Raw genomic sequence first — 26,104 nt, 5'->3', positions numbered from 1 at the left:
GACATGAATGCACTATTGGTGGAGTTGTGAACTGATCCAACTGGAGAGCAATTTGAACTATGCCCAAAGGGCTATAGAACTGTGCATGCCTTTGATCCAGCAATACCACTGCCAGGTTTATGTCCCAAAGACATCAAAAGACATAAAAAAAATTGTACAAAAATATTTTAGCAGCTTTTTTTGTGGTGGCTAAGAATTGGAAATCCAAGGAATGCCCATCCATTGGGGAATGGCTAAAGAAGCTGGAATATTATTGTGCTATAAGGAATGACAAGCAAGATGACTTCAGAAAGGACTGGAAAGACTTGTATGAACTGATGATTGTGAAGTGAACAGAACCAAGAGAAGAATATTGTGCACAGAGACAGCAGTATTGTTGGATGAAGAACTGTGAATGACAACCATTCTCGGCAATATAGTGATCCAAAGCCATCCCACAGGACTCATGGCGAAGTATACTATCTACTGCCAATGAACTGATACTGTCTGAGTATAAACCAAAGCATTCTTTTCCCTCCCTCCTTCCTTCCTTCCTTCCTTCCTTCCTTCCTTCCTTCCTTCCTTCCTTTACTCCTTCCCTCCCTCCCTGGGCAACTAGATGGCACAGTGTATGCAGTAGTGGCCCTGAAGTTGGGAGGAGCTGAGTTCAAATCTCACCTCAAACCCTTATTAGCTGTGTGACCCTGGGCAAGTCAATTAACCTCATCTGGGGCTATCTCCAGTCATCCTGATAACCTCTCTTGCTACTGGACCTAGATGGCTGTGGAGGAGAGAGTAAGGCTGGTGACTGCACAGCCCTCCCCCACGTAAATCCAATTCAGTGCAAGTCATGACATCTGTCATGGTCCTTTTTGAGAAGTCTTCATCTTTGTTCAAGTCTTCTACAAAAGCCTCATATGGAGATGTTCTACATGATTGCGCCTCCCGCGATTGGGGGGGAGTGGGGAGTTCTCCAGATGTGGCTGCCACGCCCTGCAGGATTCTGTATTGTCCAGTCCAGCCACAAGACTCCGAGACAGCAGTCCCAGCTCCACATTCGTTCCCATGTACAGGGAACAGTGCTCCTGGTGCTTCTGATCAAGATGTGCTTTGGACCCGGTTGTTGGTCAGGACCCACACACACACACATTGGGCAAAGTGAAAGGCGAATTTGCATGACTAGCTGGCATGCGCCCACTTTGGAGGATAGACGTGCTTCAATGATGGCCATGTTGCCCTTTGTGATGTTGCCTCACTCTGCTTGAAGGCTGAAAAAGAAAAAAGACAGGGCTTGGAGAACGTGGGGTGGTGTCCGCCAGAGAATGAAGTCGTCCTCGAGCCAACCCCCAGTGTCCTCTCCCAGAAGGGCTGCCCAGCCAGGGGGCACCTTTCTGCTTGGACCTCACTGTGAAATGGCAGGTTGGGCCTCGGAGGGGACTTCTCTGGACTCTCCCATCTTTTGGGTTGGGATCCTGTGACCAGCCTCATTGGCACACACGGGAGCATGGCATGCCAAGAGAAGGGGTAAACATGGGAACACTTCCAAGTGAGGCAGGCGGGAGACAGGGGCCCTTCCAAACATCTCTTTTCCCTACGGGAGCCACAAAACCACCACCCATCTGCGCCCATCTGCGTTGGAAGAGTGACTGTGACCTTGCAGGTCCAGGAACTGCCTCTGCCAGCAGAGCCTGCGTGGTCAGAGCTCCCAGGCATCTCGGGGGTGCCGGGGCAAGCTGTGGGTGTGTGCCCTGAAGGAGCATGGGACGGATGGATATGTCTTGGAAAGTCCTTCATGGAATGAGTCTCTTACTGGCCCAGAACTTTCTGGAGCACCGAGTGCTGTTGTCAGCATCTTCTCCCCGGCCTCTCTCCCTGTGGCCACTTGCTCCCTGTAGGTGACTCCTTCGTCTCCCTCTGCCTGCTGAGCGGATGCCTTGAAATCACAGTGCTCTTTAGGGGTCCCCTCCTGCTCCTCCCAACACACCCATGTTTGTTCTCTGTAATTGCTCTGGCGTAAGGCTCTGGGGTGCTCTCACCCCCCCCACCCCCGTCCATGCACCCCCAAGTGGAGTCTTCGCTGTCATCCTTTCTGAGCTTGAATGGCAGTTGTCACTGGAAAGAGGGCTCATTCATATGGTCGATAATGAGCAAATGCTAGCTGACTGACTCTCAATTTGAAGTTTACACCTATGGAAATGACTTTTTCTTTGGCGATTGTGTGTCATTTCAAAATAAATGTTGACCCTATTTCAATTGTGGGGTTTTCTTTTTTTTCTAGATTTTTTGTTTGTTTTTGAATGTTTTGCCTTTTTTCCACAGAGGCTTCAATGGTTTATTCTCCAGGTGGGAGTTTCTAAGCTGAACTCTTTCTATCTCTCTCTCTCTGTGCCTTTCTTTTCCAGAGGATGTAAAGCGAGTTTTCGAACGGACCACCATTCACCAACACATTCCATTTAACTGGAATTCAGAATTTGTGCAGCTGCATTTTGGGAAAGACCGAAAAAGAAGGCTGCCCTATGTGGAGTTCACTCAGTTCTTACTGGTGAGTCTGTCCCAACCAGCCCTCTCCTCTCATGTGCTCTGCTGCTAGGCCCAGAGCAGAGGGGGCCAGCAGGGGATTCTGGAGAAGGAGGGCACAGGGGAGCAGCCGTCTTCTTTCTCCCCTTGGGTGCAGAATGTGCTGCCCCTGAGCAGAACTGAGGCTCTGAGGGCTCTGGATTCTTGCCGCGGCCTTGACCCTTTGCCCGAGCTCCCAGGGGTCTCGTGTTCCTTCCCTCTTTAGAGCATCTGGGTGGTGCAGTGGGGAGCGTCCTCTGTCAAGTGAGATGATGCTTGCAAAGCTCTGAGCTTGGCATGTGGTGGGCGCCTCCTCTTCTTCATTCTATACTCTGCTCACACCCACCCACAGTGCCTCTTCTCTCATTGTGCCTCCCTCCCTCTGCCAGGCTGCTAATGCCTTCCCCTCCAGAGCCCAGGCAAGCAAATGCTTGCTGACTCAGGAGCCCGCTGGGCCCCAGAAGTGGGGAGGGACCTCCCGAGAGCCATCGGGGCTGGGGAAGCGCCCACCATCAAGCAGATGCTGGCAGGCCCCTGCAAGTAGAGGTTGAGGTGGGAGGACTCACAGCTAGCTGACCCCTGAAGTGTAGAGCAGGAGACAGGGAGCTGTGGCCCTGTGGTCCCCTGGGTGGACCGTGCACCAGCCTCCCTCCCTCCCTGTGCAGGCTGCCGCCTGCAGGGTGCAGGGTCAGCAGGCCTGCTCCAGGGCTCATATCTGCATGTCCCCTTTAAACACCTCTGGCCGCATTCCTGGTGTGCAGGGAAGCCTGGGCTGGACCTCAGCCTGTGGGGCCTGGTGGTTCAGAATCCCAGCGGCCACTGCTGCTCCTCTGGTCATTCAGACAGACCTGGGAGAGACCAGGTCTGCGAATGTGGGGCCATTTCCCTGGGTGGGAGGTGGGCCCCAAGCTTCCCGCAGCAGCCCCTGTCACGCTGGCCTCTCCCTGAATTTGTCGTGTTCTGCCACAGGAGTGGGGGCCTGGCCAAGACACATCCGTGGTGCATCAGGAAGGGGCCCTCACAGGTGCATGCCATTTGCACTTGTTCCCTTTCTGAATCCATGTGACCCTGGCCACTGGGCCTGGGTGGTTTCCCCCCCTCCAGTGGGTCCCTTCTCTTCCTCTTGGGCATCATCCCTGTGGGCCTGGGGTGGGGAACCTCTAGAACACTGAAGTTAAAAAGACCATCTTTGTTTCCCAAAGAAACCCAGTGAAAATCCTTCAAGGGCAGCACCCTGTCTTTGCTCCATCCTTGACCTCTGGGCCGAGCTCTCTGCCCCCCATGTGTAGGCCACCCTGCTGCCTGGTGTAAGCACATAGTCAGGCCACACTCTCTCCCAGGAGGGAGAGGGAATCCCCGCAGCGTGCTCTGCCCTGGCTCTCCCCCCTCCAGTAGTCTCTGCCATGTGGCGCTGAGCCAAGGATCCCGATGGACTTGCTGTGTGGACGGGCAAGTGAGGGAGCACAAGGAGCTGGCCCCTCCCAAGCAGTGACCCTGACGGTCAGCCGGGGGCAGTCCCCCATCCTCCTTAGGACCATAGCAAAACCCAGCATTGATCTCATTAGAGGCACCTTTAGGGAAAATTGAGGAGGGAGGCACCTGGAATTGGGAAGACCCAGAGCCAAGTGACCCTGGGCAAGTCTTCTAACTGCTATCTGCCAAATAGGGAGTCTCACACCACTGACCTCCCTGTGAGGATCAAATGAAATCAGTTTTGTAGAGATTGCTCTGGAAACACTAGCTGCTACTACCATTGGCACCATCACTCCCATTGCTGTTCCTGCTACCACCACCCCCGCTGCTCCCTAGTGCTCTGTGCACACGACGTCTCTCCGCAGAAGGGGCCTCCCTCTGGCCAGGCTGTGGCCGGCCTGCCCACCCCGCTCAGGTCCTGACGAGCTGTGGTCGGCCCCTTTCGCAGGCTGCACACACTTGCTCCCTCTCACTGGCTGCCCTTAGGGGCGTGACGGTTCTCAAGGCTGGGGCAGGCTTTTGCACCATGGATGGTGATTCCTGTGTGGTCCAAGCTGCTCTTTGCCTCTCTCCCAGATCTTGGAGGCCCATTGTGGGGCCTGCCTGGCATCTCAGTCTGTCAGAGAGCATTTATAAAGTGCCTGCTGTATACCAGACCTAGTGCTCAAAACAGGAATGAGGGAGGTAGCTCATGGACCCACGGACCATTGGGCCCCAAAGCCAGGCTATGTCTGTGGTGGATTTGAACTCAGGTCTTCCTGACTCTTTAAGTCCTGGTTTCTTGTCGGCAACATTTATTCAGTGCCTTCTCACAGTCAGGTACCACAGGCCAGTCAGTAAGCATTGATTGAACACCTACTGTGTGCCAGGCACCATGCTAAGTGCTAGGGAGCCACAAAGAGGAGCAAGCATCCCTGCCCCCCAGAAGCTCCCTGTCTGGGGGGAGACCCTGACAAGCTGCAGGCAGGGGGAAGGGGGAAGGCAGTGGGTGGGATCTGCAGAGGAGGGCGGGCATTCCAGGCATGCACTGAGAGGCACACGGTCTTGTTCATGGATCAGCCAGGAAGCCGGAGGCACTGGACGCAGCGGGGTGTGCTGGGAGTGAGGTGTGAGCAGATGGGAAGGGAAGAGGGGCAACATCTTGTATTTTGTTCTGGCAGCCATAGGGAGCCACAGGAGGTTTTGGAGTCGGGAGGGGTGGGGGACTGAGGCAGGTAGCACCCCAGCAGGCTCCCCCACAGGCTAAGTCTGCTCCTTCAGAGAGCCAAAGGGAGAAGGCTAGAACAATGGGCTTTTGTTTTCCTTTTCTTGGGAAGCCGGACTCTGGGCAAGCTCAGGTTTTGCCCTGGCTACATCTGACCAGTGTTCTTGTGAACTTCTCCATGGCTTTGGGGTTTAGGGACAGGGCACTGGGGCCTAGTCACAGCCAGGGATGGCCAGCTGCTGGGTCTTGGACAGACACACAGACTCCTCTGAGCCTTCATAAATACCTACTGTGTGCCAGCCAGTGTCAGACGCATAGACAGACTCCTTCAAGCCTTGGCATCCCTTGCATCTTAACCCAGGATTTCTGACTGTCTGAAAGCCAGAGAGCACCCTTGGTTGTGGTGGGGGAGGAAAGGACTCCTGGCTCTCACCCTGCATGTCCTGGGAATTCTGAGCCTATGGGCATCAGTGCCAGGATCACCTGGGCACCCAGCCCATTCCCCCTTTAACTCAGGAGGTTGTTGAGTCGGGCTGAGCTGAGCCCTGGGCTCCCCCTTCTTGCCCTCCAAGAGCTTATGCATCCCTTAGCAAGTCGGCTCGGGCTGAAACCAGGACATAGGGTGACCCGGCCGGTGGCAGTGCTTGTCAGAGAGAGGTAGAAAGGCACAGGCCTGCCACGTGAGCCCCTCCACTCCCACCCACCGGCCCCTACCTTGTTTTGCCAGGAGATGCAGTTGGAACATGCCAAGCAGGCCTTCATGCAGCGGGATACCGCACACTCCGGCCGCGTCACCGCCATGGACTTCCGGGACATCATGGTCACTATCCGCCCACACGTCTTGACGCCTTTTGTGGAAGAGTGCCTGGTTGCGGTGAGCTGCGGGCTGCTGGGGCAGGGCCAAGGCCTGGAACGGGCAGGGGTATCTGCTCACCGTCCCACTGCTGGGGCCCGCCAACCCGTGCTCTGAGCCTCTCTCTTCCAGCCTGCGGATCTGCTCCAGTGACTGCTCACTATCAGCCAGCAGAATCAGCAGTGTCCTTAGTCAGGCACAGGGCTCTGGCTGGGCAGGCGGGACCCCAGCCCCCTCCATCGCCATTGGAAGCAGGGGGAAAAGTGTTCCTAGACCTGAGGAGGGGAAGCTGGTGGGACGCTTCCAGCCCTGCTGCCAGCTTCCGCTGTCGCCCCAAATCGCCCGCATCCCTGCTGCTCTCTTCTTGGGCGGGGGTGCAGACCCTGGCTGCCTCCTTCCTCTCCTCAGGACAGAGCAGAGAGTCTCCGACCTGTACAGGATGGCTGACCATCAGGGAGACTGCTAAGGCTCTTCCCACTTAGCTTTTTGTGATGCTGTCAACATCGACATGGCTCTCTCACTAGGAAAGAAAGACTGAATGTCGGGTGTCCAGAACAAAAGTTCCCTTCCTAGTAGGAGGTTTTCCATCTCCCTTGTCCTCCATCAGAAGCCCTGGTTGTCCCTAACTCCAAGCCCAGCTCTGCCCACCCTCCCCACCCAATCTGTGACGTGTCCTGTTTCCCCTGTGGGTGTGGTGGCTTATAACCAGTCGTAAGGGTTATGGCGGGCCTTCCGTGAAAGGCTGGTGTCAGCCCCTTTCATCAGAGGCTGCTCCTGTGAACACGTGGCTTTGCTTTGTACAAGACTCTTGCATCTGCTCGCCGGGTCAAATACACCAACTTAGAAAATATTGCCCATTGAAACTTGTGCTCTGCACATGCTCCTGGGCTGCCTGAGTGGGGAGAGCACACACACTGGCAACCACCACGTTCACGATCTTCAGGTAGACCCGTGGGTGCCTCAAACCCACCTTGGATTCTTTTTCTTTCCTCACTCAAGGCCGCGGGAGGTACCACAGCCCACCAAGTTAGCTTCTCCTACTTCACTGGATTTAATTCTCTCCTCAACAACATGGAGATCATCAGGAAGATCTACACTACACTGGCTGGCCACAGGAGAGATGTCGAGGTCACCAAGGGTGAGCAGTGATGTGACTGGGGGGCCTTGGCAGGGAGGGCTTGGGTGAGTGGCCTCCTCTGGGATGCCATGTGGGGGCTTCATGGAGGCTCCGCTTGGAGTTAGGACAAGAAAGGTCCCAGTGAGAGTAGTAGGAGAAAGAAAGGAGGTTTTCTGAATGTTTCTAAATCCCAAACCAAGTTGGATTTGTGTGGCTCCTTCTCCTCCGTCAGAGATCAGAGGTTCAGTGCTCCCAGCCCGTATCCCCTCCCTACATCACCCAGGTAGGCCTGGAGGATGTTGCTCCACGGTCTCCTGGGGAGCCTGAAGGCTTTCTGGGTCTGGCCTCGGCTGGCCCAGAAAGGCATTGGAAGCTCCCATCCGCCCCTTTGCTTAGGCATTCCCCAGGAACATGGTGGCCCCAGGCTTCTCCTAATGCCTCAGCTCTTTGTATTGCTGCCTTTTCTTTCTCTCTCCCAGATAGTCATCCTTTATGATCCAGAGCATTTTTAAAGGGATTTTCAAAGGGAGAAACATGAACAAAACCAATCAATGCAGCAGAAAAGGCCATCCCTCCTCCCTGCACAGCCCCCCCCCCCAATTGCCTTGACGCTCCCCCCCCCCCCCCGCCCCTTGCTTTCCTTGCAGAGGAGTTTGCTCTGGAAGCTCAGAAGTTTGGGCAGATCACCCCCATGGAAGTGGACATCCTGTTTCAGCTGGCCGACCTCTATGAGCCACGAGGGTATGCTGCGCTTGGGGGCTGGGAGGACCATTGCGTGTATGTTCTTCAGTCTTAAGGGTGATAGAAGGGTCCCTTGGAGGGGGTTCGGGAAGGGGAAGCTTGTCCAAAGCCTCTGGAGCCCCCCGCCACTACCTGTTTTTCTCTGCAGACGCATGACATTGGCTGACATTGAGAGGATCACCCCCCTTGTTGAGGGGCGCTTGCAGTGCAGGCTGACCGAGTCCCAGAAGCAGGTTTGTGTTCTCTTGGTTTCTTTGGCTCTTTGGCCAGGGCCAGCTGGGGGATTGACCCACCCAGTTAGAAGACTAAGCCACCCTCCAGAGTGCCCCCTCCCACCCAGCTCATTACAGCCAGCCATGGCAGACCATGTTCCTTGTGAAGTGCCCCCCCCCCCCCGCGCTGGGCCCTGTCGTATGAGGCGCCCCCCTTGATCTCTTGCCTTCCCTTTATTAGCTCCCCCGTGGAAGTGTCACGTTTAAGGGAAGTTTTAAAAATAAGCAGACTCCTAATGTCCTCAAGTGTAGCTTCAAAGAACACACCTCCTGGAGAGCCAAGCAGGCTTTGGCTTTGGGGAGACTTGGGTCTGCCCAGAGACGCCAGTGTGACCACAACGGGCTGGGCAGGCTGCCTTTTGAGCGCTGCCAGGCCTTCAGCCAGGCCCTGGGACAGCGGCTGGCTGTGTGAGGAGGCTGGGAGACGAGAAGGGCTCCGGCCGAACTCAGCACCCTGGAAGCCAGCTGGCCCCCATCAGAGAGGAAGCCTGAGGTGGCCAGCAGTCAGGATCACATGACGTGGGGAGGGGCCGTTCTCCACTGTGCTCGCTGCACACCCAGATGTCAGACCCAGTGGGAGGCACCCAGGGAGCTGTCGCCGATCCATGCAGCGTAGGCTGAGCCCTCCCTGCCTGCCTGTCCCGCCAGCTGCTCCCCAAGGGAAGGCACTACGCACAGCAGGGAGCAGGCAGGAGCCAGCCGTTCTCCACTGCCGAGCTGCACACCCAGCTTTCCTTGTCCAATTGCTGACCGTGGGCCTCGGACCTGGCCAGGAGAGGGTTAGACCAGATGGCTGCAGGAAGCAGGTCCCGGCCCATCCACAGGCAATGGTCCAGAATGCTCCTTAGGACGCTGATGGATCTTGGGGGCCTGAGACCCCTGCCAGCCCCAGCCTGAGCAGTGCAGCAGAGGCCTGGCCTCTTCCCTGGTTGGGGTTCAAGCTCCAACTTGGCTGGATTCCTCAGCAAGAAGAAGAAAAAGATAAGGCATTGCCTACTGTGGACTGGGAACTGTGCCCCTAAGCACATTCGAGAGATGATCTTGCTTGATCCTCTTAGCAAGCCTGGAAGATAGTTGCTAATATTATCAGTTGAGGAGACTGAGGCAGACAGAGGTGAAATGACTTGCCCAGCGTCCCACAGCGGCTATGAAGGGAGGCGGTGTCCCCAGCCGCCCTGTTGGGATCACTTCATACCAGAGCTCCGGCTTCCTTTGCCCTTAGGCCTCCATGTTTTATACTCAGTTTTTCTTTCTTTTTTTTTTTTTTTAGTGAGGCAATTGGGGTTAAGTGACTTGCCCAGGGTCACACAGCTAGTAAGTGTTAAGTGTCTGAGGCCGGATTTGAACTCAGCTACTCCTGACTCCAGGGCCAGTGCTCTATCCACTTCGCCATCTAGCTGCCCCTATACTCAGTTTTTCAAAGATTTTAACATCCGATTTTCCCCCCAAACCACATGTCTCCTGAATGGGTCCTGAGAAGTTTTAGTGAGTGCCCACGGAGAGGACGGGCAGCCACGGAGTGTGAGGCCAAGCTCCGCCCCGGCCCGCTCTGCCTGCTTTGATTCCCCCAGCCCTTTGTTAGGTGTAGTTAAGAGGACCGAGGCATCAGGCCTGGCTGCGTCCTTGTGCCTGAGCAAGCAGGACCTCTGGGCGTGGCGTGGCAGGGCGTGGCGTGGCGGCGCAGCCCGTGGTTCCTCATGTGTTCATTGGCTCTCTCGTCTTTTCTCGGCCTCCATCTGTGATCCTGACTTCTGGCCTGGGGATGTCTCCAGAGGATTTCCGGAGACCCTCGCCCTTTTATCATCCACTTAGCAGAGTCTGCCTACAGGTTTGCCCTGGGCTCCGTTGCTGGAGGTCAGTCCTCATTGAACGTTTACTTCCTCCTTGCTGCCCTTCTTCTCCCTTCCCTTTGCCCCTCAGATACCAGGGGGCAGAGCTGCCTCCTCCCAGAGGGCCCATTTTCCTTGTCTGTCTCCAAGTGAGGAATGAGGCTCCCCCCAACATGGACAGTGCCCCCTGTTTTGGGGATGCCAGCTCCCCTGCGAACCCCATTGGGACCTGGTTTTAAGACCAGTCTGTGTAGATTACTCCTCTTCCCCTTCCCCCCTCCCCCACCCTCATTCTTTCCTCTTGGGCCCCCCTTTATCTCTGTTCCATTGCAGCTGTGGGAGCCACTGCGGTTTACCCCATCGATCTGGTGAAGACTCGCATGCAGAACCAGCGGTCCACGGGCTCTTTGGTGGGCGAGCTGATGTACAAAAACAGCTTTGACTGCTTTAAGAAAGTGTTGCGCTACGAAGGCTTCTTTGGGCTGTACAGAGGTCAGTGGCCACGGCTGAGGTCCTGGGGGCTTCCCTTCCAGCCCCAACAGCCCTCCTTCTGCTCCCCCTGGGCTACTGCACTCACCGGGCACCCGGGCATCCAACACTTGGCTCGCTCCTCCCCTTCTCTTTGCCCTCTGCTGGTTCTGCATGTCCTTGGATGCCAGAAGGAGCCTCCACTCCAGAGAAATCCTCCATCTTTTGGTGTATCACGGGCTTGGTGCCTCCCTGCTGGAGGTCCAGCCCTGGGGAGGAGGGGGCACCTCACACATGATAGAGCTGTGGTAAAGAAGTGCCCCTTGGGGTGGCTGAGTGGAGGCTGCTCAGAGGGCATCAACTTAGCCTGACTTACCCCTCAGAGGCCCCGTAGGACCTTGGATGAGTCACTTATCTGCCTTGGGCCTCAGTGAAAGGAGTATTTATTATCCAACTGGTCAAGGTTTGCAGAGAGCTTTCCATGGTGTCTCTCCTGTGATCCTGATACCAACCCTCCAGGAGAAGGACGTGCTGTCCCTGCTTATGGAGGAGGGATGTGCCCAGGGTTGTCTGAGGAAGGTTTGAATTGGGGGTTTCAGGATGTGGTTGGGCATGACGGCCTCCAAGAAGGTCCATCCCAGTTTGGGATCTGTTGTCCCCGTTGGGGGGGGCAGCCATGTGTCTTCTGTCCCCTCCCAGCCAAGTCAGAGCCAAGTCAGGACTGGATTGGGGGGCAGAGGGGTCCATCTCCCAGAGTCTCTGGATCTCTCCCTGGGGCCAGAGCACCCAGGATCCCCCTTCCCTGGGGGCTGTGCAATGGTCTCCCAGCCGTGTGGACTGACCACAGCATAGGACCTGCCTGGCAGACTCCTTCCCTGGTGTCATCAGCAAGCAGCACTGGGCTAAGTGCTGGGGGCACAAAGAAAGGCAAGGCAGATGCTGCCCTCAGAGAGCTCACAGTCTAACGGGACAACACGCCAACAACTGTACAAACAGGATACAGGATCAACTGGAAATAACCAACACAGATGGGAGGCACTAGAATTAAGGAGGGGGTGGGTGGGAAAGGTTTCCTGTAGATGGTGGGGTTTTAGTTGGGACTTAAAGGAAACTGGGGAGGCCAGGAGTTCTCGGGGAAAGGAGGCAGGAGAACGTTCAAGGCCTGGAAGCATGTGATGGCAAGTGAGGTGTGAGAAGATTGGAGCGCTGGGAGCAGGGGGCCCTAGGTGGTAGGAGACTTTGAATGGAGTTTACTTGCAGGTGGAGGGTGACATAATCAGACCTGGGCTTTAGGAAAATCACTTTGGTGCCTGAAAAGAGGAGGGGAGATGATGGGATGGGGAGAGAGTGGGGGCAGGGTTAGAGGAGAGAGGAGGGCACATTGGAGAGAGATGTTGCAAAGGTGAATTTGAGGAGAGGGGTGTCAGAGGAGAAACTCAAAAGAGATGTCAATGAAGGGAAACCCACGAGAGACATTGGCAAGGAGAAACCTATGAGAGACAGGAAGGGAAACTCACGAGAGATGTCAATGAAGGGAAACCCACGAGAGACATCGGGAAGGAGAAACCTATGAGAGAAAGGAAGGGAAACCCACGAGAGATGTCAATGAAGGGAAACCCACGAGAGACATCGGGAAGGAGAAACCTATGAGAGAAAGGAAGGGAAACCCACGAGAGATGTCAAGGAAGGGAAACCCATGAAAGACAGCGGAGACATCGCAAAGGAGAAACCTGCGAGAAACTTAATGAGGGGAAACCCACAAGAGACATCAGGAAGGGAAATCCATGAGAAACATCACAAAAGAGAAGCCCATGAGAGACATCTCAAAGCAAAAATGTCTGAGATGTCACATAAGTGGGATGTGGCAACAGGCTGGGCATGGAAGATGGGAGAGAAGCAGGAATCCAGAGTGACCTGGAGAATTGTGTTGCCCTCAGCAGTAATAGGAAGAGAGAAGGGTTTGAAGCAGAGATAATGAATTCGGTTGTGCAAATGTTGAGGTTAAAATCTCCAGGCCCCAGTGTCCTCCTAGGTCAATTAAGGGGGCTCCCTTTTCAGCTCTAGATCGGCAGGAACTGGTCACACACTAGAGCACGCTCCCCAGTGGGCACTGGCTCTCTTTCCGAATGGCAGGCCTGGTGCATCCTCACACCTACCCCTGCTCGGCCAGACGCGCCACCAGGATCCACCTGCCTTGTCTCTCTTGGAATGAGCCTCATGTCCTTCTGAGCTGGCCTCTCCCTGACCCCTCTTTCTGAGGCATCCAAGCTTGAGTGGCCCCTGCAGGAGACCCTGGCCGGTCACTGGACCCACCCTTCCTGGGCTCTCGGGTCCTAACAAGCAGCTCTTTTTCTGCCGGCTTCTGTCTGAGACCATGTCGGGAGGACTTGGGTCACTTCAGAAGTCCCAGGTGGCTGCCCATGCCCTTGAGTTCAGGTTCTAGAATCTGCATCAGCCAACTTGGTTGTTGTTTTTGGAAGTGGACCCTGACTGCAGCAGTTTGGGATTCTGCTGGGGACCAGGAAGCACGCAGCCTTGGGTGGCCCCTCCATAAGTCCCTGATGGGCTGGCCTCTCCTGCCCCCTGCTGTCCTAAGCTCTGGCCTGGAAGAGGCCAGGCTATCTCTTTGTGGAATTGTTTGCCATTAAACAAGGTGACTGTTCATTGGGGAAGCCCCCTCCCCCTCTGCGAAGGCCTTTGATCTTTTCTCCTCCTGGCCTGCCCTGCCTCTTCTTATCTTCTGGAAGGTCTCTGACCCCCGGTGATTGACGGTGGTGCCTCTCCGGGCAGGGTCACCACCTCGGAGGCAGCGCAAACTCGCCTCCTTCCCCAGCTGGTAACCTTGCAGATACACGTTTACAACTTCCCGGGAGTCCTGGACTGGCTTCATCCCTGAGCCCAAGGGGGCTCCTAGGCAGCAGTTTCTCAACTTCTACCAGCCGTGGCATTGGCCCCTCCCAGCATCCCCTCCTCCCTGGTTGCTTCTTGCACTCCTTACAGTGGGAGGTTGGTCTCTGTGCACTGCAATACAAAGCAAGGCAGAAAACCCCAAGCCTTGTCCACAGGGAGCCCACATTCCAATGAAAAGGCCCAGGGACGTGGGAGGAGAAAAGAGGTCAGGATCCTTGGCCACCACCCTGGAATCTGTCCCCTGCTCCTCAGGGCCTGCAGACCAGCCGGCTGGTGATCAGCTCTCCCTGGGGCTCTGTGTCCGTCTAGCGAGGGCCTCCAGATGGGGAAGGTTCCTGCTAGTCAGAAAAGCCAAAGGGAACTCGGTCGTGAAGGAGAACAGGAAGCGGGGCCTGAGCCTCTGGCCCCCATTCCCCTCATTAGAAGCTTGTCCTGATTCTGGGGAGTGGGGGGGAGGGCAAGTTTCTCAGATGAGCCTGAGTCAGCAGCAGGCACGGTGCTGACCATTAGCTGCAGAGGACAGGGTGCCAGTGGCTGCAGGGGCTCCCCAGATTCCTGTCCTGCCTACAGAGGGAGCCCCTGCTAAGGGAGCATGGGTGCCTCCTGTGCTCTCAAGACACTTTTGTCAGTGAGTTGGTGCTTGGTCCCTAAAAGTAGGCTCTTTGCCCATGAGCAGGCCTGGCACCTGGGAGGGCCCAGCTTGCCCTGCACTCCCAACATGCATCTGTGGCTATTCCTTTTCTCCCTGGTTCCTTTCATCCTGTGAGAGGCCCTTGCCAGCCCCAGACCTGCTGGGGCTCCCACTGGGAAGGATGCCTCCCTCAGCCTTCCTGGCCACACCCTTGTGGGTGGGCCTGAGCCACTAGGGAATGTGGAGGCCACAATGTGCCCTTTTATCTTCAGAAAGCTTTCTGAGCTTCCAAGATAACTGGCCAAGATAAGGAGCAGGGGAGGGGCCTCCTTTTCCTTAGGGGAGTATTTGCTTGGCCCCCTGCCTGAGGCACCACATTGGAGGAGGGGGCACTGGCATGTTCAGGGGCTTCCTAAACACAGCAGCTGAGTGGGCAGAATGTAACACTATTGCCAGGAGCTGCTCATTTGTAATGGGGCACGGGGGACCAGGGTGCAGGGGGCTGGGGCGCAGCCCCTCTGAAAATCCTGCTTGTAAGAGAAGAGAGACAGTGGCCGTGGAAGGCTGGACAGTCACTGTTGTGTACTTGGGGCCTGTGATGGGAATCCAGCCAAAGTCCTATCTTTGCAGTGGTTGGCCCGCTTGCTGCAGTGACCCCCTCCATGGGGGGCTGTCCCATCTTTGTGTCCTGGACTGTGGGGCGTGCTCATGGTCAGCATGCCATGGGCTCCCGTGCTCCTTGGCAGCCACCTCACATGAGGCTCTCTGAACCCCAGGGGCTTCTCTGCCACCTCAGGGAAGGGTCCAGAGATGAGCTGGCCACAGGCTAGCCCTCAGCATGCCCGCAGCCCAGGGAGTGTACCTTCTGGCCGAGGTTAGAGCTGTGACAAAAGGCACAAGGCCCGCGGCACCATCTTTGCTTCTGGAAGGCCTCAGGCTAATTGAGCCCAGAGTGGGCGAATAAGGCTAATGGGCCATTTGGGCAAGCCTCAGTAAGCCTTAAGAGGTGCCAGGCACTGTGGACACAGAGTCCTCAGCCTCAGGGAGATTACAGTCAAGTGGAAGGAAGCTGAGAAGGGGCATGGGAGCAGAGGGCAGCCAGCCGGCAGCCTTGTGTTCATGGAGAGCCAGACATAAGGAGGGCGACCCAGAGGATGGGCCCGCAAGCAGCCCCTGGAGTCACCTGGCAAGGCGAGTCAGACCCCTGCAGCCCACCTCGGGGAGCCATCCACCACCTTCCCTGCTGATGAACGAAGGCGCCAAGCGTTGTGCCCCAAATCTCAGCCAGGCCCTTCACCACCGAAGGGTCAATGTGGGCACCACAGAGCACCTCAGACCATTACCAGTCAGCGAATGGTGGGCAAGGCCTTTCTTAGCCTCTGCCGTAAAATGGGAGTCCTCAGGTGGTTGTGCGGATCAGGTGGGATGAGGAGCCTCCCCCACTGCCTGGCATACAGCAGGTGCTTAATGGATGCCCCTTTCCCTGCTCTGGGCACTAAGATCACAAAGGAAGAAGCAATCAATCCAGTCCTCACTGTTAGCTGCGGGTGTTACTTGGGAGGGCTTGGGAGAGAGCAGGTAAGGACCAGGAAGGAGTCGGGCAGTATATCCGTACAAAGGCTTGGAGGTGAGAGATGGCCGTAGGCTGTGTAGAGCAGGAAGAGGCAGCTGTTGGATTCACTGGGGTCATTGGGCCAGGTCTGTGTGGAGGACGAAGGGACCGGGCAGCCATCGGGAGGCACTGAGTGTGAGGAGGGGGCAGACAAGGGGGTAAGCCACAGATGGGCCCAGACACGGTGGGGAGGAGGCTTCCTGCCCACTCGGTCTCTGGTCCTTGGGGTCACACTGGTGGTGCCAGGCTGCTGTGCAGACTCATGCAAGTGCTACCTCAAGCCAGACAGCGTGACCTCCCTCCACACCCCCAAATTCCTAGTTCTCCGTAGGCTCCCAGATCCTCGTCCCTCTCACAGGCAGATCATACTGAACATTCAGCAGAGCCCAGCCTGCCCCAGCTTCCTCTTCCTCATCCATCTGCACGCTCTCGGGTACCAAGTCTGACCAAGCTGTGCCTGTACCTGGAACCCTGCTGGCTTCCTTCAGGGTTTTGCTCAGGTTCTCCCTGCTATAGGAGGCCCTTCTTGCTCCCTTCTCCAAATGTCCTTGCTCCCTCCTTCCTCTCACGATGTCTCATCTCCACCTCCAGCCCACCCGCCCCCAAAAGTGAACTCCTAGAGGCCAGGAATGTTCAGAATGCGAAGATGGACTTGCTGCAAGGCCAGACTCGCCCAGTCTGCCCATAGCCTTCCTTGTATCCCCTGGACGCCTTCGTTTTAGTGGGTTGGCCTGCCGTGAAAGCAGGGCATGTTTTGCCCACGGTTTGTACCCGGTGCCCAGCCTCTGCCGAGCAGACGAGACCAGCACAGTGGCTGGTCAGCCTATGTCATGCCCTGTTCAGTGCCTGTGGCCCACCACCCCTGACAGGAAGTAGGGCCATCCTCAGGCATCTGACGTCTCACTTATGTTCTCCAGTGATCTCCAGTGATTCTGCTGGTTCTTCATCAGGTCACACGGCTCCTCCCAAGTTTGGCTAGAGCTCCATTTTCTGCTTTGATTGTTCTTTGTGCACTCGTGTCATTCCTTTGGGCCCATTGCCATTAACAAGGATGTAGCAACCGCTTTGCATACCTGTGGAGCCTTCTGCTCTGAAGCCTATGCCTAGAATGGTAGCAAGGGGTCATTCAGTGACTTTTAAAATAGAATTTCAACCCGACAACACCCCCCACCCCCCCACCCCGCCCCGACACTTACTGGTTTGGGCCTTTTCCAGTCTGGTGGATTTCAAGTGAAGCTCTGAGCTCTCTTAGCCTGCGTTTCAGTGTCCTTGGGTCAGGGGCTCTCGTTCTGTGGCTTTGTATCAGTTCTTTTGATGTCGTGGATCTCAGATCCTGGCCCAAGATCTTCACTATAAGTATTTCTCCCAGTGAAATTTGTCTCTTCTAGCTCAATTTGTGTTGACTTTGTTCGTGCAAAAGCTTTTCCATTATGTGTATTTAAAATTGGCCATTGCATTATAGGATCCTCAGACATGAAGTGACTTGCCCAAGGTCACACAAATGAAGAGTTGAAATAGGATTTGAACTCAAGTTCTCCGATTTTATGCGATCACTATTTTATGTGATGGCCCCTTTCTCTTATTTGGTTTAGAATTTCCCCCTTTACAGATAAAATGATTCCCATTTGCTGATGATGTCATGGTTTTACTTGGAAAATCCTAAATCAGCAAAGAGGCTAATTGGGAGAGTTAAGAGCTCCGGCAAACTTTCAGGCTATAAAATAAATCCTCAAAAATCAACATTTATAGGATAATAACAAAACACCACAAGAAGCAAAAATAGAAAGGGAAATGTCCTTCCAAATGACTAGGAAATGTGTTAAGTATCTGAGAATCAGTCTCCCAAAGTACACAAAAGACTTGTCTAGATTAAATCATAAAGACCTCTATAAAGACACACACGACAGCCTCCTAACTGCAGGGATATTTGGTGCTCGTGGCTGGGCTGGGCCGATATAATAAAAATGACAATACTGCCAAAGTGAATTTATACTATAAATGTCATACCAATCAAATTATCAAAAGGAAGATTTCTAGAACTTAATAAAATAATAAAGAAATTCATTTGAAAAAATAAAAGAGCAGAATGAAGGGAATTATGACAAGTGAGGCATTTCCATACCTCAAGCAGTTATCAAAATCATCTGGTATTTAAAAAAAAGAGAGAACATAATGATAATCATTTAAAATATCTGGCACTGGCTAAGAAATAGGTTTATCAGTGAAACAGATTAGCTACACAATATACAGAAGTAAATGAGTAGAGTAACCTAGTACTTAATAAACCCAAAATCCAAGCTATTGGAGTGAAAACTCATTATTTGGCAGATGGCTAGGAAAGCTGGAAAGCAGTCTGGCAGAAACTGGGCTTTGACTAACACCTTATACCACACTCCACTATACATTCTAAATGGTTACACAACCTCGATATTAATGATTAGACTATTTAGAAAGTTTTAGAAGAAGGGGCAGCTAGGTGGCGCAGTGGATAAAGCACCGGCCCTGGATTCAGGAGTTCCTGAGTTCAAATCTGGCCTCAGACACTTGACATTTACTAGCTGTGTGACCCTGGGCAAGTCACTTAACCCCATTGCCCCGTAAAAAATAAATAAACAAATGAAAAGTTTTAGAAGAGAAACAGGCCATGTACCTCTCATAGCTATGGGTCAGAGTTGTATTCTTAATCAAACAAGGGACAGAGACAATTACAAAGGAGAAAATAAATGACTTTAATTACATGAAACAGAAAAATTTCTGCACAGACAACATTAATGTATCTAGGTTAAGTAGGAAAGCAGTCCAGTGGGGGGAAATCTCCGTATCCCATTTTTCCAACAAGGGTTTAGCATGTAAGATATAAAAACAATTAAATATACGTGGCTACTCAAGGCAGAGAACAGAATCCTCAAGGTATCCACAATCTCATGAAGGAATGTTCCAAATCAGTACTGTCAAACCCAAATGAAAACAGGGGCCAATAAACTGTACATGAGAATGCCTGTGCAGGGGCTGCAGAAATGACCTTAAAAAACTACACGTTAATACCCATTTTTATTTTATTTTGTGCAGTAGTTTCCAAATACATTTTAATTTGCATAGGGCCACCCCCAGGAGGCTCGGGCTGCATATTGACACATCCACTCCACCACGTTGAGAGAACTGATAAGTCCTTGTATGTGTGCAAAGCACATGCCTCTTGGCAGCTTCTGTCCCAAGTGTGTGGTGTGTGATTCTGGTCTGACCCTTGTTTTCTGCTAAACTGCTTCCTGGTTTCCCCAAAGCTTCTGCCCTCGGTTCCATTGAACCTGAGGCTACTCTGTTTGCTTATTCCCCGGCCTGTTCCACTGATGGACATCTAGGGTTTTTTTGTTTTTGTTTTTTGACCAGCACCAAAGAGCTCTGACAGCTGTAGGAAAGCCTAAGACCCAGCATCTGCAGCACACAGGAACTGGCTTAGTAGCCTTCTTGTTCCCAGCTGATTGATCGCATCTTCTAGGACAACAGCTAGAACTGAAAGCACCCTCATTTCCTAAATGGGGAAACAGAGGCTGAGAAAGCCTCAGGGACTTGCCCACAGTCACCCAGGATTCAAACTCGGGCCCTTTGTCCCAAAAGGCTGTGGTCTTTCCAGTGGATTCCTTTGCCTCTTGGTGGGCACTCCCTGGCATTCTGGCCTTTTAGTTCCAACATGAGCCCTCCAACCACAGTGGAGGGGACGGACCGAAGGATGAGGGGCCTTGTCCACCATCCGGGAGCCGGGGCAGAGGGCCTTAGGTGCTGGTCTCGGCTCCTTTTTCAATTTGGTCCTCCCTTATATGCCCATCCTGAGTGTGAGCGAAGCTTCCGGACACAGCCAGGGGCTGGTGCCACCCCTGCCTTTCTGCCCTGGGCCTGGGGCATGCTTCCTTCCTAATTGTGCCCGTGCTCTTTCACCCCCAGGTCTGTTGCCGCAGTTGTTGGGGGTCGCCCCGGAGAAGGCCATTAAGCTCACGGTGAGTGGGGGGGGGTGCTGGCGGGGCCTCCTCTGCGCCTCTGGGCGCCGTCTGCCTGAGGATGTGGGTGCTGCTGGCACCACCCACTCAGCTTCTCTGCCATGTTGCCTTCCAGGTCAATGACTTTGTCCGCGACAAGTTCGAACGCAAAGATGGCTCCATTCCCCTGGCGGGGGAAATCCTTGCTGGCGGCTGCGTAAGTACTTGTGCTGAGCCCCCCCGTGGACTCTTCCCCTGGTACCCATGTGGACTAAGGCATTGTATCTAACCACAGGCCCGGCCCGTAGGACAGCGCCAGCGGCTCCTGCTGCCCACCGGTAAACACTCTGGCCTTCCTGCCTGCTGTGTCCGGCCTGTGTCTGCACTGCCTCTGCATGGGGTCTTGCTCTAGGCTCCTTCCCAGCTGCTCCCTGGCTGCTCCGGTGGCGAGGGGGGGGGGGTGGCATGTCCTGGCTCGATGCATGGCGTCTTCTAGGTGTCTGTCCCCAACTCCCCAGGTGAGCCACGTGGCTCCCAGCCCTGTCTGTGTGCACGGTGGCTGTGTCCACCTTGGTGCAGCTGACCAGCACTGCGGGGGGAGAGGGGTTCTGCTGAAGCTGCAGGTCATCTCCTTTATGTTCTCCTGAGAGATGATCTTGCCCCAGCCTTGGCGTGGAGGGCCCCTGGGGGTGTAGGCATGACTCCTGGGTGCTTGGCTAGTACAGGTGTGGAGGGGACACTCCATCCCTTATCTCCCTTCAGTCATCGCAGGGTTAGCTTTGTTAGTCTCTGGAGAGCAGACAGGTCTGGCCCCTGCTTGACTGCTCTCAGTGTTTGATCGCTGACCTGTCACAGAGTCCCTGGAGACCTCTGGGGGATGAGAGGGAGTCTAGAATGTGCTGAAGAGGGAGGCTCCTGCAGCAGCCGCCACCCCCCAGGGAACAGGCCCCACTGGCCTGGGCAGGACCCCTCTCATCAGGGGAGAGAGGAGACCCTGGCGGTCTGTCATAGAAAAGAGGAGGGGGCTCTGCTGAGTTTGGGCCACAAAAGTGCTTTTGATGAGGGTGCTTGAAGCTTCACTCCTCTGGCCAGAGCATTGGCTGCCATCCTGAGGCTCTGCCCGCTCACTGGGCCTTCTTGGGTCAGTTCACATGTTTCAGCTGAAAATCTCACAGCTCATGGCCTTTATCCTGGGGTGAAAAGCTGGGTGGTGGCCTCCCTTCCTCTGACTAGCTGCCCCTCAGCCTTGGAACTGGAGCCCCTCACTCCACTGGGGGAAATGCCAGGGATCAGGTCTGGCATCAGGCCAGGCAGGGGTGCGCATGGAGTCCACTCCTCTAAAGGCCCCACTGCTAATTAAGGAAGGCTGCCACCTTTTCCTCTCCCCCAGACAGGGTGCCCAGGGCAGGCACTGGAGGCCATGGTCTCCCCCTGGCTTCTCCCTCAGGATTTCATCCAACGGCAGGGAAGGCCTGGAGAGGCTGGAGGTCTTGTGCTCCCCTGGGGGTAGGGAAAAGGCTCTGATGGGGCCAGAAAGTCTGAATTGGAAATGAAAAGCAGGAAGGAAGCCGTGACAGACTGTCTTCTCTGTGCCACATCTGGGGCTGAGCACTGGAACGTCACAACAGCCCTGCGAGGGAGGGGACACTTGAGGGTCAGTGCATGCCACAGCACCTACTGTGCGCCAGATGCTTTACAGGCACCCTGGCAAGTAGGTGCTGTATATGCATTTTACCGTTGAGGCTGAGTGACTCAGCCAGGATCAGATGGCAAATCAGTTGCCTCCAGTCTTCCTTCCCAAGTCCCCATCTGCTTTGGCCCCGCCTCATTGCAGAGGATGTGACCCTCATGACAGTCCATGTGACTTCAGGCTGACACAGAGGCCCGATGGAGCGGCCGTCACCAGCCCTCCATCACGGGGAACTCACGGGGGTGAGACCATCCAATGTCAGTGTGAGCCGCTTCCCCAAAACCAGGATTGTAAGAATTGAGGCCCACATTTAGGCGCCAAAGCAGCAACTGCACAAGGAGCCTTCCTCATGTGGTCCTGTGGGGCCCCAGGCTCCTCATCTCTCGATAATTAACAGTGCTGGCATTGGAGACCTTGGGACTCCTAGGAGAAACTCAGACAAACACCAAGTCAATGTGGCAACAGGATTATGACCTGGGCCGATTGGGAGTGTCCGAAATCTGTCCCAAACTGCTCAGTCACCGCTTTTATCCCCCTTTGAATCTTTATGGAGACTGTCCACTATGGAAAACCAGAGACCCTCCTGTCCCTTCTTGGATGTATCCAGGCTGCGTACCCTTTGACTTGGAAACTTCTTGAGATTTGGGGTTGAATCAGAACAGATGGGTTGGTCCACAGGCCTCGGTGATGGTGGGACCCATGGAGGTCTCTCTGCCCCTGAGGCTCCTCCTCCGCATCCCACACCCCCCACGTTGGGGCCCATAAATGAAGGACTCTCCAGGCCGAGCTCATTAGGGTGAATTTCTATGAGGTCTTTGCTGCTGTGACAGGGAAAATTATGGGGCTTTCTAATGGGAGATAACGAGGCTTTAGGAAATGAAATTCCATCTTGGCTGCATAAGCAAGTGCTCGTCTAATGAGAACCTGGCGTGGGGTTGCCAGCGCCTGCCTTCTCCTCTTGCCCCGCTCTGGCCTGGCCTGGAGAATGAGACTTGGGGGCTCCAGCTTGAGCCCTGCCTCCCCCGCAGGCACGGAGCTCCTCCCGGACTCTCCAGAGCTTCTCCACCCCCGCTCACCACCTGCTCTCCGGAAGGCCTGGCTGCCCTTCCGTGCCTTCTCTCCGCCCCTAAGTGGCGCTAAAGGGCAGCAGAGGGGCTGGAGCCTGCGGGCTCACAGGGCCACTTTCACTTCTGGGGTGACAGGTCCCCAAGTTTCCCCCACCCCTTCTCTACACTCGTGTGATTTCTCCTCCTCTGTGCCAAGCACAAACCAGCCCCTGCCTTGAAGCAGACCACAGGCAAACAGCTAGGTCCGAACAGGATATGTACCGGATGTGCCGGAGAAAACCTGGCTGAATCAGCTAGAGAACAATCACAGGCCGCAATTTGCACCGATGTCAATGAGGCCGGAATGCTTTGTAGAACAGCTCTCCTCTTGGGACCCTTGGAGCTGTTTCTCTGCATTCGTGTCTCTCTGCCAGTGGTGTCACTCCACTGCGAGTCCTCCCATGCACACCACAGTCCCCGCCTGCCCAAGATTGTCCAGACTCCTGAAAGCTGTGCTGCTTCAAGCACACAGAGTAGCATCCATCCATTTAGACAAGGCTCTCCAGGGACCAGCTTGGCCTCTACAAATCCTCCTCCCTCGTGTCCCTCTCCTTTTCGCCCAAACAGCTCTTTGTGCCTCTCTCGCTGCCATGTCCCTCCCATAAGAACAAAGGACCCAGTCAGTGTTGTGACTTCTGGTGTTACCTAGAACACTTGGGTGAGGCATCCACCTTGGGCCAAGATTGTATGTCTTGAGACATATGAGGAACCTCATTCACCTTCCAGACCCACCCAGGTTTCACAGTCTCCTTCAGGAAGAGGGCCACAAAAAGCAGCATTGCACGCTAGGAATTTGGAAAGCAAGGCCTGCACGAGTGGCAGTGACTTGGCTTAGGGACAGCCGTGGGCCTAGACTGAGGGGTCTGGCCTCCTTCTTTGTCCCACATTTTCTTGGGGCTTTCTTCAAGCCTGGGTCACCCCTGTGGTTGTCTCGTTAACTCACAAGGGATTGATTAGGGTGTGGAAACAGGAAGAGTGATGATCCCACTTTTCTCACAGTTCAAAGACCCGAGACGCAGAAAGGTCTGTAAGTCATTAAGTGATACGGAGAGTAGCAGTCAAAACAGACACGGACAGTGTGCAGAGCCATAATGTTAACATATTTGACAGGTCTCTCACTTAATCGCTTTTCTAACGTCAATCAAGCCAGTCTTCTTGGTTTCTTGGCCAGACTTGTGAAGAGACGCGGGGTGGCAAAGTGTGTGTGGACTGTCAGGGAGACAGGACCAGCGCTGGTCAGTCACTGAGGAAATGAGAGAGGAGACAGCAGGCCTAGCAGCCTTGAGGCCCTGAGGCCATGGCAGCTTCTAGTCTTCCCAAGTTGGGCATGGCTTCCTCCCTCAAGGCCACCATCCGAGTACTAAGGGACAAACAGCCTTCCCTCAGGGCACAGTGCCCTCGGATTACCCAGGTCTGACCTCCTGGCTTAGGCCATTGATCTGTCCTCCTCCTTGCTATGGGGGTGGGCTTTGGGCCAGCTCCAGCCCCTGAATGTGTCTTGTCGTTGTCCTTGTCTTCTCAGGAGAAGGTTATCCAGACTATGAGTGTTACATGTCAGCCATCTCCCAGCCAGGCCCCTGCCCTCTGCCCATCATCTGCCCCCTAACCCTAGCAGAGCCCTGTGGCCCCCAGAAAGGAACCTTAGCTTGCTTAGAACCAGATTCCACGTGCTCCCCTTGCCAGATGCCCCCTGTGTGTGGGGGGGGGGCATCTTCTCCCACTGGAATGTGCATTTTTTGATGGGCAGGGCCCTAGCTTCCTTGCATCTTTGTAGGCCCACAGTTTGATTCCACAGCCCTAGCACAGACAGCAACTCTTTCTCATTTGTCGTCATCAGTCATCAGATACTGGTCCCACTCAAGCATTCACCCCAAGGATAAAATCTTACATTTTATTGGGAGTTATGTTGTAATTTGTACAATAATCATGTATTGGGATTCTAGTTTTAAAAAATTAGTCATATTCCATAACTTTAGATTCATCTATTTTTGACATGTGCAAGGACACATTTCAGAATGTCAGTGTGCAATTAGATATTCTTAGCACATGTCACTTAGGAGAGCACTTTAAATCTGAGTACATTCAATTGAGCATAATTAAAATATCAAGATCCATATTCTTCATATACATTTGCCACTTAATTTTTTAAGTAGCTTGAAGTATCTGCCGTGTGAATCCAGAATGAAATAGCATGATTGCGTTGCTGTCATGTTGAACACATTTACTTTAAAACGGAATGAGAACCCCCCCCTTTCTCCACGGGGGTCCTGGCCTGTGGAGAGTGGACCCAAAGCTGGCAGCAGGCTTTGTTTCTTAGACAGGCTCTTGGACTTAGTGTCCCAAGGGTACCCTGCCTTCCCCAAGAACAGAAGAGAAGCATTTTCCCTGATCAGATGTTTGAAGTAGGCAGAAAAAAAAGAGCCCGTTTGTGACTGGTGGGGGCCTGGTGGTAGGGTCACCTCAAGAATGTCATCTTCTGTGCTGAACCCCTGGCCCAGCATCTTAGCATGGGAAGGCACCTCAGCAGCCCCCAAAGGAGCATGACTACCTCTCGTGGAGGCCCCTGTCTTTAGCCAGCCCCTGGACTTCTCCCTGGGCTGAAACTTAGCGTCCCAAGCCCTGGAAAATCCAGGGGTAAAGTTGGGCATTTTGTTCTTAATTTTCTGATTGCACCTCGTCTCATTCATTGCTTACCTCGAACCCCAGCTGGTGGATTCATTAAATAGTATTGACTAAAGAATCTGGAGAAAGCTTTTCCCAGTACTACCTACTTGTAACTCTCTATTAAATCCTTTAATGAAAAAAAAAATTGTTAATCCTTTAATGATTAAAGACTGAGTACAGAATTGGTTAGCTAAGAAAACCCAGGCAAAGTCTAGTTTCTAATATTTTGGCTGTGAGAACGAAGCCCGCCACAGCCCCCTCAGACCCTCATGATAACACAGGTTCCAGCCCTTTCAGGGGCCATCTTCATGTTCCTTCTTCCCATGCTTACAGAATCTTCATAGGATTCTCTGTTTCTTCATAAAATAACCCTTAAGAGAGGCCAAACCGGCATGGAGTTTCTCCTCACCTTCTTTTCTGTTTTACTTCCCCGGACCCCTTCCCCAGCTCCCCCATGGAGCATAGCTCACCCACATTACATTTGGCTCTTAAAGGTACAGCTCAGTCACAGTCTCCTTTCCAGACAGACCATCTATCGGGAGGGTGTTTCACCACCTCCAGAGTCAGACCGTATCACTTCGGGAGAGTTGGTGGTTCAGAAATGTCCCTCAGCATCAAACCTCAGAGGTCTGCCCCTTTGCAGCTTCTCCCCAATGGCCCTTTTGGTTCAGTCATGCCCTAGTGGGGTTTTCTTGGCAGAGATCCTAGAGGGCTCTGCCATTTCCTTCTCCAACTCATTTGACAGGTGAGGAAACTGAGACAATGAGGGTGACTTGCCCAGGGTCACACAGCCAGGAAGTGTCTGAGGCTGAGTTTGAACTCAGATCCTCCTGACTCCAGGGCTGCCACTGAGCTGTCCCCCTGCCATTGCCCCTAGATCTGGCCTTCAGGGCCAAACAGAACAAACCTAATCCCAAGGCAAGTTAACAAGAGTTTATTAAGCACTTGATGTGTGCCAGACACCATACGTGTTCCCATTTGTCCTTCTTTTGGGTGCTTGATTGAGCGGCTGTTGTGCTCCCACACAG

The 26,104-nt window shown here is 54.1% G+C and overlaps 1 protein-coding gene across 2 annotated transcripts in view; it reads left to right on the top strand.

Annotated features, from left to right (window-relative positions):
- The window catches only part of SLC25A13 (solute carrier family 25 member 13), an 88,867-nt gene that overhangs the window by 44,438 nt on the left and 18,325 nt on the right, over positions 1 to 26,104 (top strand). For both annotated transcript variants that reach the window (XM_043966917.1, XM_043966918.1), the window contains 9 exons: positions 2,382 to 2,521; positions 5,940 to 6,086; positions 7,065 to 7,203; positions 7,830 to 7,923; positions 8,072 to 8,156; positions 9,968 to 10,049; positions 10,358 to 10,516; positions 19,585 to 19,637; positions 19,753 to 19,833. In XM_043966917.1, the coding sequence (XP_043822852.1) occupies positions 2,382 to 2,521; positions 5,940 to 6,086; positions 7,065 to 7,203; positions 7,830 to 7,923; positions 8,072 to 8,156; positions 9,968 to 10,049; positions 10,358 to 10,516; positions 19,585 to 19,637; positions 19,753 to 19,833 (980 nt within the window). The remainder of the gene's footprint in view (positions 1 to 2,381; positions 2,522 to 5,939; positions 6,087 to 7,064; positions 7,204 to 7,829; positions 7,924 to 8,071; positions 8,157 to 9,967; positions 10,050 to 10,357; positions 10,517 to 19,584; positions 19,638 to 19,752; positions 19,834 to 26,104) is intronic.

The sequence above is a fragment of the Dromiciops gliroides genome, chromosome 5, assembly GCF_019393635.1.
Source record: "Dromiciops gliroides isolate mDroGli1 chromosome 5, mDroGli1.pri, whole genome shotgun sequence".
Classification (NCBI taxonomy): domain Eukaryota; kingdom Metazoa; phylum Chordata; class Mammalia; order Microbiotheria; family Microbiotheriidae; genus Dromiciops; species Dromiciops gliroides.
This window is presented reverse-complemented; position numbering and strand designations above follow the sequence as displayed.